This window comes from Cygnus olor, chromosome 3, assembly GCF_009769625.2.
Source record: "Cygnus olor isolate bCygOlo1 chromosome 3, bCygOlo1.pri.v2, whole genome shotgun sequence".
In the NCBI taxonomy this organism is placed as follows: Eukaryota; Metazoa; Chordata; class Aves; order Anseriformes; family Anatidae; genus Cygnus; species Cygnus olor.
In genome coordinates, this window is record NC_049171.1 from 2,304,670 (window position 1) to 2,320,127 (window position 15,458).

The 15,458-nt window shown below is 43.6% G+C and overlaps 1 protein-coding gene across 20 annotated transcripts in view; it reads left to right on the top strand.

Moving 5' to 3' along the window:
- The window catches only part of HMBOX1 (homeobox containing 1), a 107,722-nt gene that overhangs the window by 30,880 nt on the left and 61,384 nt on the right, over window positions 1–15,458 (top strand). For 16 of the 20 annotated variants that reach the window (XM_040550547.1, XM_040550562.1, XM_040550552.1 and 13 more), the window contains one exon: window positions 11,254–11,337. In XM_040550547.1, coding sequence (XP_040406481.1) covers window positions 11,315–11,337 — 23 coding nt within the window. In that variant the 5' untranslated portion in view covers window positions 11,254–11,314. Of the gene's footprint in view, window positions 1–6,432; window positions 6,681–11,253; window positions 11,338–12,508; window positions 12,593–15,458 lie in introns of those variants that run through there. The other 4 variants (XM_040550553.1, XM_040550542.1, XM_040550556.1 and 1 more) reach the window with 4 other exon arrangements.

The window sequence follows — 15,458 nt, forward strand, 5'->3', positions numbered from 1 at the left end:
GTCTTTGCTGCCAGCGACAGCTATAATTACATGTGGGGCACATACATTCTAGCAGATGCTTCCCATTTAAACCACACTGGTTTCAGCACAGACCAAATTTAGGATCTAAGCATGGTGACCACAGCACTCTCAAAGTCTCTAATTCCTTCTTCTGCCATTTGCTGTCTTTTCTCAAATGCTCAGCGAGACTTTTTTTTTTTCTAGTTGTTCTATGGAACAGCTTTGATTTTTCTCACTTTGTGGTTATTTTAAGCTTCAGAAAACAATATGAATGTACTCTTCCTTTTTTTTCCCCCCCTCTTTCCTCTGTGCTTTTATGAAAGCGGAATCTGTGTAGATAAAGCACAGTTGATCTGTTAGGGATTACTGGTTTCTCAGTTATTCTTTTGCTCTTGCATATCATGCCTTTATGTGGAAGAATATTTAAAGGTGCCGTGTAGAACAGGGAGATGAGAGATGCTTTGTGCATTGAAGAGCTCTGGTGTCACAGGAGTCCACCTGTTCTCCCGTAACTTTTTTTTTTTTTTTAAACTGAAGTTTATTTAAAGTGAATTTTGCTGCTTAGAAAAGACGCTGGGTTTTGACAGCCTTAAAGGCTGAAAGACCGTCCCCACAGGTGGCGGCAGCAGCACGATGCTCTGGTATTGAGGGCACAAGTGGAGGGATCAGGAGATGTGCCTCCTCTTCTCATCTCTACCACGGGTCACCTTGAGCCGAGGAGTGCGTTGCCGCGGCTCAGTTAGCTGGGGAGGAGATCACCCCAGCTCACGAGGGCACTGGAAAGAGTCGCTGCTCTCTTAGGAAAGATAAGGCAAGGATAAAAACTTCTTGCATCATCATCATCAAGGCCCAGAGCTCATCTCGAGTCTACCAGAGATGGGAGTAAATGGCAGTTTTTGGGTGATGATGTTCCCAACACCCAAAATCTAAGAATAACTGGAAGGGATTTTGTCTGAAACGAGCTATACAGGAACCAAACTGAACAGGTTTCATGGAGGTTCAAGAGGACTGTGTCTCTTGGTGTGTCCAACATGAAATCTTAGTAATATTTCTGGAGAGTCAAGCTGGGTCTATATAGAGGTCCATTTAATGTAGCATTGGGTATCAAACCGGGGTCAGTATGGGACAATTACTGCACCTATCCAGCTTGCAGAGCTATCCGTCTGATTAAGTACAAGAGGGAGTTTTCTTTTTGACCCTTTCAGGCTATCAGCTTAATTCCCAGAAGCTTCGGATTTAATTACCCATATCATTACCACAACATGCATGGCTGCAGATTTTATTAATGGCCATAAAATTGTGGCATCCCCTTGGAAAGGAAGGCAGACTCACAGCCAGCAGGTCCTTTCCCACGTCGCCTCTAGTGCCAGCGAATCCCACAGGTTGGTGCAGCACCCCTCGTGTCCTTTGGTCGAGCGGCAGACCCTGCTCATCCGTCTTACCCCCGGTTTCCCTCTCATTTCCCAACCTGTAGTAACACTCTTCCCTAGTTCTGTCACCAGACTTGTGTTCTTGCCTCTAAAGGTTTTACCATTCTTGGAGCCCATTTCAATGTGTTTAGCAACTGTCTGACCTTTACACCTCTCTCTTTCAGGCTCCTCCTGCTCGCTGGGTTGCTTTTGTTCCTGTCCCTAAAACCTGCTTTAATCCATTTCAGTTCCTTTTCCCCGGATGATGTTTTATGACTTTGTAAATCAGCCTGAGTGGTACAAAATCAAATGCTTTCCTGAGATACTGATAACTTATGTCCACTGTTTCACTCTTGTCTAACCTAACGATTTGGTCGTATAATAAAAAGGATTTCAGCAGATTTGTCAGGCATGACCTTCCTTTTATGAATCTGTACAGAATGTCCTCTACTAAATTATGCATTTCTAAATGTTCTGCAATTTTGGCTTTTATCAACACTTCCAATGCATTCCCACAGCTGAAGCTCTAGGAGAGCTCCTGCTCTGAGAGAATTCAGCAGAACGCTATCGCAGCCCGACAAAATTCATCAGTTTTTCAGGATTCTCCGTAATAAACTTTTCCACTCCTTGTCCTCGTGGTATTTAGATTCTTGACTTTGGGATTAGCATTCTGCTTTAGGGCTCTAGGCTGTAGAGCTCGGTCTCAATTTTGGTTCCAAGCTTGCTAAATAATTTCTTTTGAGACCGTGGATGTCAGTTCACCTCTGTGTGCAGGTTTGGTTTTCTGGCCTCTTTCCTAAGGGCTATTTCACGTTGCAGGCTTGCTTTGTGCTTTTGTCTGAATATATATGGGGGGGGTGGGGAGGAGAGACACTCCAAATCCTTCAAGTGCTCTTGCTTAAAGCCCTTCTGCTCGTGTTTATGCCTCCTTTGAACGTATAGCTTGCCACTTGGGCTGCGGTTCCAAATACGGATTTCTCTTGGAGGTATGTTCTGACCCACCTACTTTGCGCTGCAGATATATTTAGCCAGGTTTTGCTGTAACAGTCGCGTGGTGCTGTCCCAAAGCTTCCCGTGTCATCTGCTCTTCTGCCTACCTCTTTCCCCGTTACCTTGTGTGCGTCACAAGCCACCTGCCGGAGTTGGGCATCTGTAGGCAAAGCTTTCTGCTGCTTGTATGGCTTAGTTTTGGCAGGAGGAAGAGGATGGAGGCTAAGCAGCCCCATTTTCCCCCCGTGCTGCTCGCTGGTCAGTGCAGCCTGCCCAAACCTGGCTTAATTCCTCCGTCTGCAGCGAAGATCACGAGTTCCTGAAGTCCCCGAAGTTAGGGATGAGGTCATAAATGGAGACTTACAAAATCCCCGGTGTTCTGATTGAGTTTTTAGGCAAAAATGCACGAATGTGTCCATGCTCCTTGCCCCCAAGGCTGGCTAGCGCAAGGCAAAGGTGCTGCTCAGCTGGGGTGGGAGCAGCGCACGTTCCTCTACTTGGATCGTGATGCCAGAGCAGTCTTGGGATGGGATGCCTTCAGACCACAGAGAATGGATCTTTTTTAGCCTGTGCTCAGCCTAGAGTGAAAGAAGCTCTAGAATACCCACTGGGTAAGTGTCCACCCTGTATCTACTGGTTTTCGTAGGAGGAAGTTGCCAAGTTGTGGAGATAAATAAGTTATGATAAGATTGGGGCAGGCGCTGCATTTAATGGGCTGACTTTTCTTTAGAAGGCCAGAGTCCCTCTCCCTCCTCGGCTTTTCCTGTTCGATGTCATCTAAGATGGATCCCAAGTGCGAAAAATAAATAAATAAAACACGTAAACCTGCGCCGAGTGAATCACTCAAACTAAATTTAAACCACTTATTATGGGGAGGGAAACAAAAAAAAAAAAAAAAAAAAAAAAGAACTTGGATTACAGGTTTAGCAAGCATGAGCACATATTTCAGCGTGTATTGCCGTATTTGTAATTGCCAAACTACTGATTTCTTGGAACTCTGCTATTAGCATTGTTAAGCAGTGTTCCAGACAGTCGCTCGTATAAATCCCCGTGAACGTGTTAAGCAGGAGAAGGACCTTGCAAAAATATTGAGCCAAAAAATGATCTTGATTTGGGGCATGCTGCCTGGGCTAAAGGGCTGGGCAGGGGAAGGAAAGGTGCTTGCTGTTAGGATGTCCTGCTGGGGCATCGACTTGAGGTTTGCTTGAGTGTTTTGTGAGATGCTTAGGAGTTTGTTTATTTTCTGGACAGAAGCATTGGTGTGTGGGAGCTTTCTGTACAGGGCGAACTTGCAGCATTGAGGCCCTGTGCCTTGCTGATCACTTACTCTCCTTCACAGGCTGTTCAGGCAATAAGCAACCACATGGAAAAACACCTAAAAAGCCTCCTTTTCATGGTCAGGTATTGTTCCTTATCCAGCACGTTTTTCCAAACAGCAGAGCCTGAAATTATGAAAGCATATTGCTAAATGCCCCATTTTTTTAAATTTTTCGTAACACTTATAACCAGAGCACCATTGTTGCTGCCAGTCTGCTGACCCAAGCCATCTCTGTATCTTCTGAACTAGTCAGTGGGACAAAATGAGATGTAGTGTCTACAGAATAAATCTACCAGTGTACCTGCTTTGCCTTGGGCAGAAAAATATTGCACTTGCATCTGCTGGACCGTGTACTTCTGCAGGGGTGAGAGGGCCCCACGGGCTTTCTGGCAGAGCATGCAAACAAGAAGAAGCGAGTGGATCCGACCGCTCCACGCGGATAATGCCTGTAGAGGTGGACCTGATGAAAATCTAGAGCATCTTAAAGAGTTAATACTTCTCCTAAGTTTTATGTAGGAACTTGTTATTGCTAAGTGATACCACATTCCCCTTAATGCTTTTCAGTGCCGTACAGCAATGCAAAACTAAGGGATTTTCTCTTCCATGCCTGTTCCTGGTACTAGAGATCAAATAAAATGTTTGATCAGCAGATAAACTCCTGGTTTCTTTTATTAGGTCAGCAGCTGGGCATGGGTTCCCAGCTCACTTCAGCTGAATATCCAGGCATCTTGCACTGGGCATTTTGGTATTCACGTAGGCTCTTGGCAGTTTTCTGTGCCTGCCAAGGGTTTGCTGTGCCCCTATCCTGCAATTAATCTCCCTCTGTCAAGTGACCTGATGCCAAGCGCAATTTCTGGAATTCTGCTAAAAAGGAAGATCTGGAGGCCATAATAACAATGGTTTCTTTTTTGTTCCTAGCACACACTGTCGGGCATCGTGTGCTCGCTCTGCGTGGTGCTGCCCGCGTGTTGCAGTCGGGCAGGCTGCGGTGTTCCCCTGTGCCCAAACCCTGCGTGGTGCTCGCAGAGCTGGCAGCCCTAGGGCACCTCGGGAGGTCAGAGGGAAAGTCGAGTTCTGCCCCAACACACCGCGTAGTAATTCCTTTGAACAGTTCCAGCTGGTGAGAAGCTGAACCGAGGCATTATTATGGCCACAGCCCCAGGTACGGGCTGCACGTGGGCATGCCTGGAGATGCTTTGCTTGGTGCGAGCACCTCTGCTGCTTGTGTCCTGCACCAGAGGTCTGCTTGCTCTGTGCAGACATACTCCGCTTGGTAATGTCGAATCTCATGTCAGTTGGCATATCCACTGCTACTACAGAAATCGGTTAAGGTAATTAGCGTTAATTGAGATCTCTTTTCAATGAGCCCCTCACTTACTGTATGGTTGGCCCAGGCTTGGATTTGAGAGGTTGGCAATCCCCCATCCCCAGTTTTCCCCAGATTAAGGTGTATAACTGTGTGCATATCCAAAGAGTTCAAGATATAGTCTGGACTGTTGGCGTGCAAATGCCTTGAATCTTGGTTCTCCGTCAGGGTGTGACTTTGTGACAGCTTCTGCTCGGCTGCAGGGTCAGACTTGGGACTGAACCACTCACCTGAGAGCCACCTTCTCCTTAAATTCTCTCCCCCGATTGACCATCTCTTCCTCGTCCATCTTGGTGCTCAGTCAGACTGATCTAGGCGGGTCAGTGACCTGTTTGATCACTGAGGCTTTGCAGCAGCTGCCAGCTATCGCTGTTAGCCAGGAGTTGGGTGCCTTGCTGTCATTCTTCCCCTCTAGGGATCGACTTGTAATTGGAGGCAGCAAGGCTAATTCAATTCTGGCTTCTGGTCCCAGGCAAGTTTTTTGACATGGTTGGAGGGAACAATGTACTGAAATTCAGGATATATAACAGCGTAGGTGCTTGGTACATGAAGTCCTGAAACTTATTTGTGAGTAGTAATGGAAATAGAACTTGGGGTCTGCTGGAGATGGGTCTTGAGGGCAGCATTTCATGTTCCAACTGCCATTGAGGAAAAAAACATACTAAATTGTGTCTTTCTGCTTGGACTGCATTGCCTTTTATGCATCTCTGGGACTTCTGGAATAGCTTGGGGTCCTTTCCAGTGAAATACAGACCAACTTTCTGGAAGCCTTCGGGGGGGGTTGGGAAACCGATTTTGTGACTTCAGTCTTTTTGAAGAGAGGAGCAGCTTCGGATCTGCTTCAAAATGGAGCCTGGCTTCCAGCTTGCCCGCTGGGCAAAGCCGCTACATTTGGTTAAGGGTGCTTCTTTTGTGTGGGATTGGGAAGGGAAAAGGGAAGAGAAATAATAGCCAATTGTTTTTATGGAGCTTTGCTGCAGGGCATGTTGTGGAAGCAATGATTTACTCACATTCTTTTTTTTTTAAGCGCACCAACTGTTGCTTTCTTTATCATAAGATCAAGGCATGTGTTTTCTAAAGGGGAAAAGGCTTGTTTTGGTGGTTTCCCTTCAGTTAGAGAGTTCTGAGGAAGAAGAGGATCGTGTCAAAAAAAATTTACTGTAAACTTGGCAGGATGCTCCTCCATTCCCTCACCATAATCCCCAAATAATGCTTTTTCCTGCATCGTAGTGTAAAGGGCTCGGTAAACCCTTGATTGGAGGTAACTTCTGAGCAGTTTCTTCAGTAGTTTTTGTTTGTGGAAAATATGCTCTCTTGTTCCCTTTGATCTCTTTCTAATTTACTGAAACAGGTTGCCCGGAGAGGAGGTGGAGTCTCTGCTTGGAGATATTAAAAAACCGTCTGGACGTGGTGCTGGGCACCAGCTGTAGGTAGAACTGCTTGAGCACGGCGGGGCTGCGGATGACCTCTGGAGGTCCCTTCCAATCTCTTCTGTGATTAGGAGGTCACATCCTTAAGATAAGGTCTCTGCCCTGGCAACTCGTGCCTTGTTACCCCGTGGCTGAGCCAACGTCCTCTGCGCAAACTGCACTTTGAGGTAACCCAAAGCTGCAGCATTGCTTAGCAGTGGTGCTTGGCCAGGGCTGCTTGTGCACCTTCCTTAGGGTCTGCACAACACCTTGCTTAGGATACAGATGAATGCACTAACTTAAAGCAATAATATTTAAATAACTTTGACCCTAGAGACCTAAAAGGCAACGCCGACTGCGTGAAAGTGGATGCTGCATGCTGCCGAGCCACAGCGCGTGCTCGGGAGGTGACAGGTCTTAAAGAAGGTTCTTAACCTTGCTTTCCAGGGCACAAATGTAACACATCCTCAAGTCACATGGCAGAGCATTTTTTTTTTTTTTTTTTTTCTAATAGGCCTATTTTGGGAAAATGGGCTAGAGAGTCCTAGATTAGCTTTAGTATTTTGGACGTTAGTCCTACTTTTGTACACGCACCCAGATGAATTTTAAGTTTTGATACAAATACAGTACCTGGAGTTTTAAAAGCCTGGATAAACAATAGCCTGTCTGAACATATCCCAAGAATAAATGACTCTAAGCTAGCAAAGAAAGGCTTAACAGAACCTATTGTCTGGCATCTGAAGCCGGACACGTTCAAAGTAGAAATTAGGCACAAATTTTTAACGGGGAAGGCGATTAACCATTAGAACAAACTGCAAAGGGTGTGATGGTTCCTTGGTCTCTTGCTGTCTTTGAGACAAAGATGTCTTTTGGACATGAATTAAGCCAGTAACAGGTTTGTGTTGCTTTACATTGGCTTCAGCGTAGAGAGGGTGAATTGGCTGAAATGAAGCGGCCCACATTTGTAGAAATGCACATACGCACTCGTCATTTGTCCTTTCCTTCTCCATCCAGCGACCAGGTTTACAAGCAAGCTGAAACTTGGTTCTTCAGCATGTCTGTAGCTCGTAGCATAACAGTCTGGGGCCTGTGTCCTCAGGCAGATACCACTGATACTCTCCTGGGTGGCTGGAAGGCCAGGATTTAAGCCCCTCTGTCCATATTTTACTTTGACGAAATGGTGATGTTTCTCTTTCCCAAGGACAGAAGGCTCTTAATTTATTTGTAAAGCCTTTTTTAAGAACTTACTGAGGGAGGTATTAGTGAAATACAAAGCGGTGCCGTTATTTTTTACTATGTGACTCACTCAGAAATTAAAAAGGAAAATCAATTTCTTTTCCAAATAAGTGATATGAGCCTCATCTTTACCAAGTGACTTCCTTGCTTCTGCAGAGTGTGGTGGATCAGGGTGAACTGTTCTTCAAAACATCTAATTGCATACAGTGAGAAATGAAGAAAACTGAAGTGGATCCCAAGAATGTATTAAAAATCTAAACTAAAATGAGAATGATTTCATGTCAAGTGAGACAAATGCAGAGTTGATACTCCACTGCTTCACACATCCACTTGTCCTTGGCACCGAGAAAATGAGATTTTTAATATCTGAAAAACAGATTGCCATGAAGGCTCATCCATTGTAAATTTAAGCTGCCTTTATAGCAACTTAAGCTGGGGACAAGATTGTTCATTACAACCGATTCTACAACTGTGGCCATGATTTCCATATTAATATTGAATTTTTTTATTGTCTGCCCCAGGAAGGAAGGGGAACAGGTAGTGTGTTATCCCTGGGTTAGCAGATAATGTATTTAATGAATAATGTGGAAAGGGCAAAGGTTTGTGCGTTCTTGCTTGCATATCAGCCATAGATTGTGGTGACACCTGTGCTGGGATTAAGCCTGGTTTGGTGCTTTGCTTTATGCTAAAGTAGACCAAGAGGAAGAGGAGTATCGATGATCTTATAATCATCATTTGGTGGTGGTGGTGGTGGAAGTTACGTTGTTTTGGGCTGATTTTTTTCCTTAAAATTATAGGTGAGGGATTGTTTCCTGTCTGAAATCACAAAACCGTTTTATTTAATCCTTAATAGGGGTGCAGGGAGAGTGGGGTATTTCTGCACTGAACTTCAGATCACCGTTGAGCCTAAGACTGTTTGTAACCCTTTCCGATAGCTGCCCTTCTGTTCTGGCAGCAGATGTAGGAAACCCTGGTTTCTTCTCCTTTTTTAATTTCATTTGCTTTTTCAATTCCAGCTGCCGAGGCAGACCTGAGGATTCCCTGACCTGCCTTATGGTTTGGCTTTTCTGTGAGAATTTACGATTGCATTCAGACTGCAATAGTGCCACCTCAACCTCTAACGGAGCACAAATTGAGAATGTCTCATATTTTCTTGTGAGCTCTCTCTTGTTTATTTCTGCTGAAATTCTACCATCCTTTTTGTCTGCACTCACAGATCTGGAGTATCTTGGAAAAGTTCCTTCTCCCTGCTCTTTTCACATCCCAGATCTGGGCTGGATCCTAATAGTTCTTCATTTATAACATCTGAAGCCTGTTCCTTTTTTTTTTTTTCCTTCCATTAGCTTCACTAAAATCATTGTCCTACCTTTGTCATCTCACACCTGAGTTACTGCAGCCTTTTCTTTGGCTCTCTATATCTCATCCCCTCGTGTTCCAGTTTAATGCTGTGTTTCATGATGATGGAAGGTGATCTTTTCTTTCCTTTGTGGGTTTTGTTCTCTGCTCCTTCCCCACTCCTCGCCCTCAAAGCACATCTTTCTCTGCGGAATCCAGTTCTCTATCACTAGCCTCTCTGACCTTCAGAAAGTTTGTATATATTTAAATCTAATTTGTTCCTCTTTGGGAAACAAAACAGTTCTCTGTATTAAACTCAAAAATTGGCAATAAGTCAACTGCATGATCTCATATTTTTTTTTTTGTGACTGCTTCAGGGAAAATGTTTTAAATACTGCTAACAGATTTAACCGAGAAGTGTTTTGGTGTAGAACTATCCTTAAAAGGGTTAGGGTGGCTGAGACTGCAAGGGACCTGCGTGTTTGTCTTTTCCATCCATCAGTTTTCCCGTGTCAAGGTTCCTCTCCTAGGCCACGGTACGTGACCTGTGGTCTGCCGGGACCACGCATCTCGTCTGTGACCTTGCTCTTGGCAGCCTCTTTTCCTGGAGAGCGAGAAGGCAACTCGAGACCTAGATGTGGGCCAAATGAATTGGTTTGGAAGTGGCAGCAGCCGGCTCCCCTCCCTGAAAACACCCAGCTCTTGCCTTTGCCAACCTGGGTGTGAGCAACTGGGGGGGAAGATTTAAAGCCCTCGTGGAAGCTGGTGGCCAGAAGCTGCCTGCTGCCCCTTCTGGAAAAGCTTGTTGCTCTGAGACTTCCAAAGATTTTCACCAGAAAATCAAAAACTCATTTAAATAATGCGGCGTATACCTAGTGAGCCTGGTATAGGCTGTGTACGCCCAGTGGGCTCCATCTAGAAGAGGTGCAGTTCTTCCCCACAGCCTTCAGCAGGTCCTTGGGTGAGATAAAGGAAGATCCTCGCTGTAGCATTTGGACCACGTTTAACACTGAGAAGAGCCAAGGAGTGTCCAGCCGCGAGGCTTGGGTGCTAATACTGCAGACACACCCTTGTTGGAGCAGAGTAAACTATTCCATGTAAATCCCCTTGCTTCTCTACCCAATTGCTTTCTATTCCAGCTCACGTAAACACAGAGCCTGAAGTGTAAATACTCCCTCTAGATCTTTCCACATCTGCCTGGATCTAATACCCAGCCTTTCTCTTTCCCGTTGGTTAATAGTTTGACTTTCGAAGCACTTTCAGTCTGTGTTAGTTTGTGGAGAAAGACATCAGCAGTGATAGCTGAAGAAATTTCTATTAGGTCATTCCTTTTCGGAACATAGTACCTGTCTTCTGAGCTCTTTGCGGATGTTAGCCAAATAATCCTTTTAATAGCTTTTGTGAGTTAAAAGGGTAGGTAACTGTCATAAGGCTAAATGATTGCACGGATTAATTTACTTGTGGCTGAAAGAAATCAATTGTAATTTAAATTTTTGTCTGTGGACTGATTACGCTACCAGACATCAACTTTCTCCTTAGGAATCTTCCAGGTGCATTGAAGCATATGTCTGTGATTATATAGATCATATAGATTGTATGGATCTGGATTAGTTACAGATTATCAAGAGTAATGTGAGTCATCATTTCCAGGTTTTAATCCGTTTGGTGTACACAAGTTCAGAATACTCATCTGGTTGGCCTTGTTTAGATCTGTAAAGCGTTCATGTGTAACATGAGTCACTGTAGTCCATAGGGTGGTTGGGTACAAAGGATTATTTACCGGGCTTTAAAAACATGGGTCTGTTGCAAACCATGGCAAAGCTTCTACTGAAGGCAAAGGGAAGAAAGCGGACGAGGCTTTAACGGTTCACAGAATAAAACATAGAAATTGAAAGTGGATAGAAGAAAATTCAGTGGTTCCAGGGAGCATTTTTCTTAACCGTGTTTATATTTAGTGGTTGGTACACATCAGTATCAACAGAAGGTGGATTTGGGTGGTGGAGAAGAATCCTTCAGAGCCTATCTTTGTTTTTCCTACTTGCAAGTGAATTGATTTGGGGCTACTGCCTGGTGAAACAGCCAGAAGGTTGCCCTCTGTAAGCTGGTTGTATAATTGTAAGCCAGATAACAAGAAGTCAATTTGTTTTTCACAGAAATATCTAATGTTTTTATATCTTTTGTGTCTTACAGAATGGTGAATAACACTGAAGACCCCCAAGAGGCGTTATAACGTCCCATCCCCATGTAAAGTATGCTCAGAACTTTTCCAGTAGTGTAAGTACAAGCTAAAAACAAAACAGAAAGATATCTTGAGAGATATTTTGCTGTTATTTTGTCTGGAAAGAGGAGTGAAATGGTTGCAATGATAATCAGCAGTTTGCTAAGCTGGAGAGTTCTGCTGGTTTGGCATTTGCTTGACGTTTAGACCAGCAAACAGTAGCATTAAGTTCTTTGCTTGGTCTGGCTGATACGTTATTTCTACTTCTACTTTTGTCACTGAAAGAGAAGGAAAATCATGCAGTGCTTAGAAACTCAGCCTTGATCAGAGAAAGGGTACCATTAAAAGCTGGAGTTCTCCATACATCTCCTGAACGAAGTAGAGGGATACCAGAGCTGTGTAAGAGAATTGAGCACCACCACAGACTTGGTGAAAGAAGATGAGTAAGCCCTATAAGTTGTATAGCAAAGGCACAAAAAACCCTAGCATAGCTAACATTAGCATTAAATGTGTTGGTTCAAGCCACAATTGCTGAATTGTGAATCCCAGTGAAGTTGTCTAAATCTCACGCTTGAATTTGAGCCTATTAGTTTGTTCTTTTAAGTGTCTTACTGAATCTTAAACGTAATTGGTACCCATCCTGTTTTCTTCAATAAATAAGCAAATGAATTCAAAGTTTGAAGCTTGTCAGGCTAAAAGGAGCAGCTTGTCCTGTACTGTGCTGTCATCCATCTCTCTCACTGAACAGTCCTATATCAGTGTTCCCCATACCTCTTACAGGCATGACTAAATGCTTGTCCAGTGGCAATCAGATTCTTGAGGTGCTTTGACCTCTTGGCTTCTGATTGTACCTTCTGTCAGACTGAGTTAGAAAGAGAAATCCTGTCTTGAAGAACAGAATCAAGAAAGTGGGCTGCCGTGGATGCAGTCAGAGTTGTCCCAGATGGGTTATTTCAAGGATGAAGATAATTCAGCTAGCATGTGGACATTCATAGTGCAAGTGGCAATGCAACTGTAGACTTCTGCGTAGAGCCACAGCAAAGAGTAGCAGCTGACAAAAGAATGGTTTATGTTGGAAACTAAACCACCAACGTACTTCAAGCAGGCTTCTTGACACAACCATTAATTAGTTATTTTCTGTTGCTGGTGACTTAGTCTTCCACTGGAAACTAGTGGTTTCTTACCCTGTTGACAGTCCCCTGAGTCACCTCCTCTTCTTTGTTTTAGCTGGAAATATGTTGGATTTCAGTATTAAATAGCCACCACTTGAAATCGTAAAGATCTAGTTCACAGCAGGAAAGAAATCTGGAGGTAAGGCCACACTGCCCTGTGCATCTTTATTATGCTGGTAATTCTGAGTCTGCAGAGTGATCTTAGAGCTCCTCTGTGCTTTGTATGAGCACGAGGACAATCTAGCAGCCTTAACTTTGAATCAGACTTCCAACAAATTTCCAAGCAATGAATTATATAGTCTAAATTTCTCGTGCTTTAGCCAGATATTAGGTGTGTTCTGCCCCTGTGCAGTTTTAGTAGGATATCACATGATTCTGCTGCTTTTTGGAATCACTGTGGTACATTGACGTGCGGTGTTAATCAGCTGCCACCCCCATCAGAAAGGTAGCTGCTTTTTTGATTGATTCCAGTGTATGTGCAGTTAATACAGTCATCAAGAATGCAATATAAGTATAGGTGAATGATTTCTGACTGGGTGAAAGCTGGGGTGAAGCTATTTGGAGGGGGTTGGAAAGTATTAAATTAGAGGAAGTGGCCCAAGATGACCCAATTCGGTTTAAAGTTTCCAGATTAAACTATAGATATCTTTTTAAAAAGGAAAGTCATTAGAAAAACAGGGTAGTATCACATCCCCCAGCCTATAATCCATTGTGAAATGATGACCCATCATGTGTATCTGCTTGTAGTGACTGTTGAAAAAAAAAAGTATGCATGGGCTATATAGAGCAGGAATAGAACTACCAAATCTGCGGTGAAGATCAGAACTAAGATGCAGTTTGCAATTTGTTTTGATCAGCCCTCTGAGCAGGAAAGAGTTTTTTTCAAAGTAATAAGCAATAGCAGTGTGAGAGTTTTAACTTAGATACCGAATAAGGTAAAAATGGAACAGCTGATATAACAACTGCCCCCAGTTGTGTGCTCACCTCTCCAACAGAGGTGAAGTAGGTTATAAAGCAATGTCTGAGGCATTCAATTTTCAGGCCAGGGTTTTAAAACAAGCTGAAATTAAAGTTGGTTTACATTAATAAATCAGGCTTAGAACTGCCATGGTTAGAGGGTAGTTTGGTTATCTGTACCCTGGGGTAGCATTATCTGTCAGAAGAGCAAAGTAGGCAGCTGGCTGCAATTACCATTTCACCTACCTAATTTTTATCTCCAGTTGGATGAGAGTGAGTACTTGAGAGGAATTTGAGGCATGATGTGAACACGAGAATCTTGATTTTGGTCTCAAAATAATTATTTATTTATCTGAAACTAAGTCCTTCTGTCACTAATGCGAGTGTATCTGTATTGGTTTCTTCATAAATATAATGGGAGCAATTGTACCTCACAGGATCACAACAATATAGATTAATTAATGTGTGTTAATGGTAAGATCTGGCCGTCAGTATTTATGTTGCATGTTTCAAGGTCTCTCTCAAAATACGATTTCGGATGGAACTGGGCAGTTTTAGCATTGCCACTTAAAGTTTACCTGAATTGTCAGGCTGGTGCTTATGGATCTAACTGCCAGCAATGACAGAGCTGTTTTGGGAGTGAGTAAAAGCCTGCTGAGTGGAAAGAAAATCAGGGTGAGTAATGCAGATGAAAAAAAGGACTGGGCTGAAGTCTTGTCATCAGTTAGGAAAAACAGCACAAAGAAAAGAACAAGTATGTGAATGATCTCAAAATTGGCACGCTCTGAAGAACAGCCATTGGATTATGGCGGCTCGGAAAGTCACCGTCCGGCTGAGCTGCGGTGACTGTCCAGCTTCCCTGAAATGTGACACAAAGCACATTAATTAAACCTTGGTGAAAGAGGCTGCAGCTAACTTGCTGTCTTCATCTCTCGTCACAACAAGGTGTAGTGTAAATAGCTGGTGGCTGTAGAAACGTTCAGTTGACATTTAAAGCTTCTGTAACTGAAAGAATGTCTTGTCTGAGCCTTTAGTTTTACTTTTAAGATAAACCAGATGACTTAATCCATGCTTTCACAGGCAGCTAACCCAATCTAACAGGGACTAAAAGAAATCTTGTTCCCTGTGTGCCTTCCTCTGTTTTTGGCCAAATTGACCCATCCCCATCTGTTGGGTTGGTGATGGCAATCATCAGAGCCTTCTCTAGGCTAAATCAGCTCATTTACCCATACAAGAAAAGTAGCTATGGGTTGATCGGTGGGTTTATTTTCCTGCTGGGTTAGTGAACTGAGCAGGTTTGTGGAGATTTCCCCCAAGCTATGCAGGAGGGGAGAAGAGCAGGACCAGCCCCTGCTGCAGGGATCTAAAATCATAAAATATCCTCAGCTGGAAGGGACCCACTCTTGTTGTTGTGTGCTCTGAAGTCAGCTCACCCTCCATCAGGCATCTGCACCCTCAGGACTTGTGTCCTGAGGTATTCTCCTCCTGCTCTGAGTAGGGCATAAAGATTTGGATTTATTATGAGGATGTAAACTGTGTCTTCTCTATGTCGTATAAGAGGAAATCTCCCTAGCTTGGGTCTGGTCTACATGAGAGTCTGTTACTTTAAGAGCGTTAATAGGATGTGTGTTTCTTTTTAAAATGCTTTTAAGTAAAACTCTAATACGGAAGCAAATGTAGACAAAAGCCCATGTTTTTGCCATTGGGGTTTATATTCTTCAAGGAGCTGCTGGTAATCTATGCCTGAGTTGTTCTCCAAGTATAATGTCTGTCTTCATTAAGACTGAATCCCAGTAAAACTATGCTTGTGGACTGTTTTCTAGTGGGGTAAAAAGTCTGCTTTGTAGTTGAACACAAAATTAGGGGTAGGTAAATTTTAGGTATTTGCTGTTTTTTGACTTTAGTTTTCTGAACTAACAATTTTTTCTTATAAGGAAGTTGTTGATTGTTACTGCTAGTGATACATCCTGAGGGAGAACACAGGTGCCTGTAATACTTCAGAGCATCTCTTTCTCTTCACATGTGGAAGAGAGGTGGTGGAAATCCTG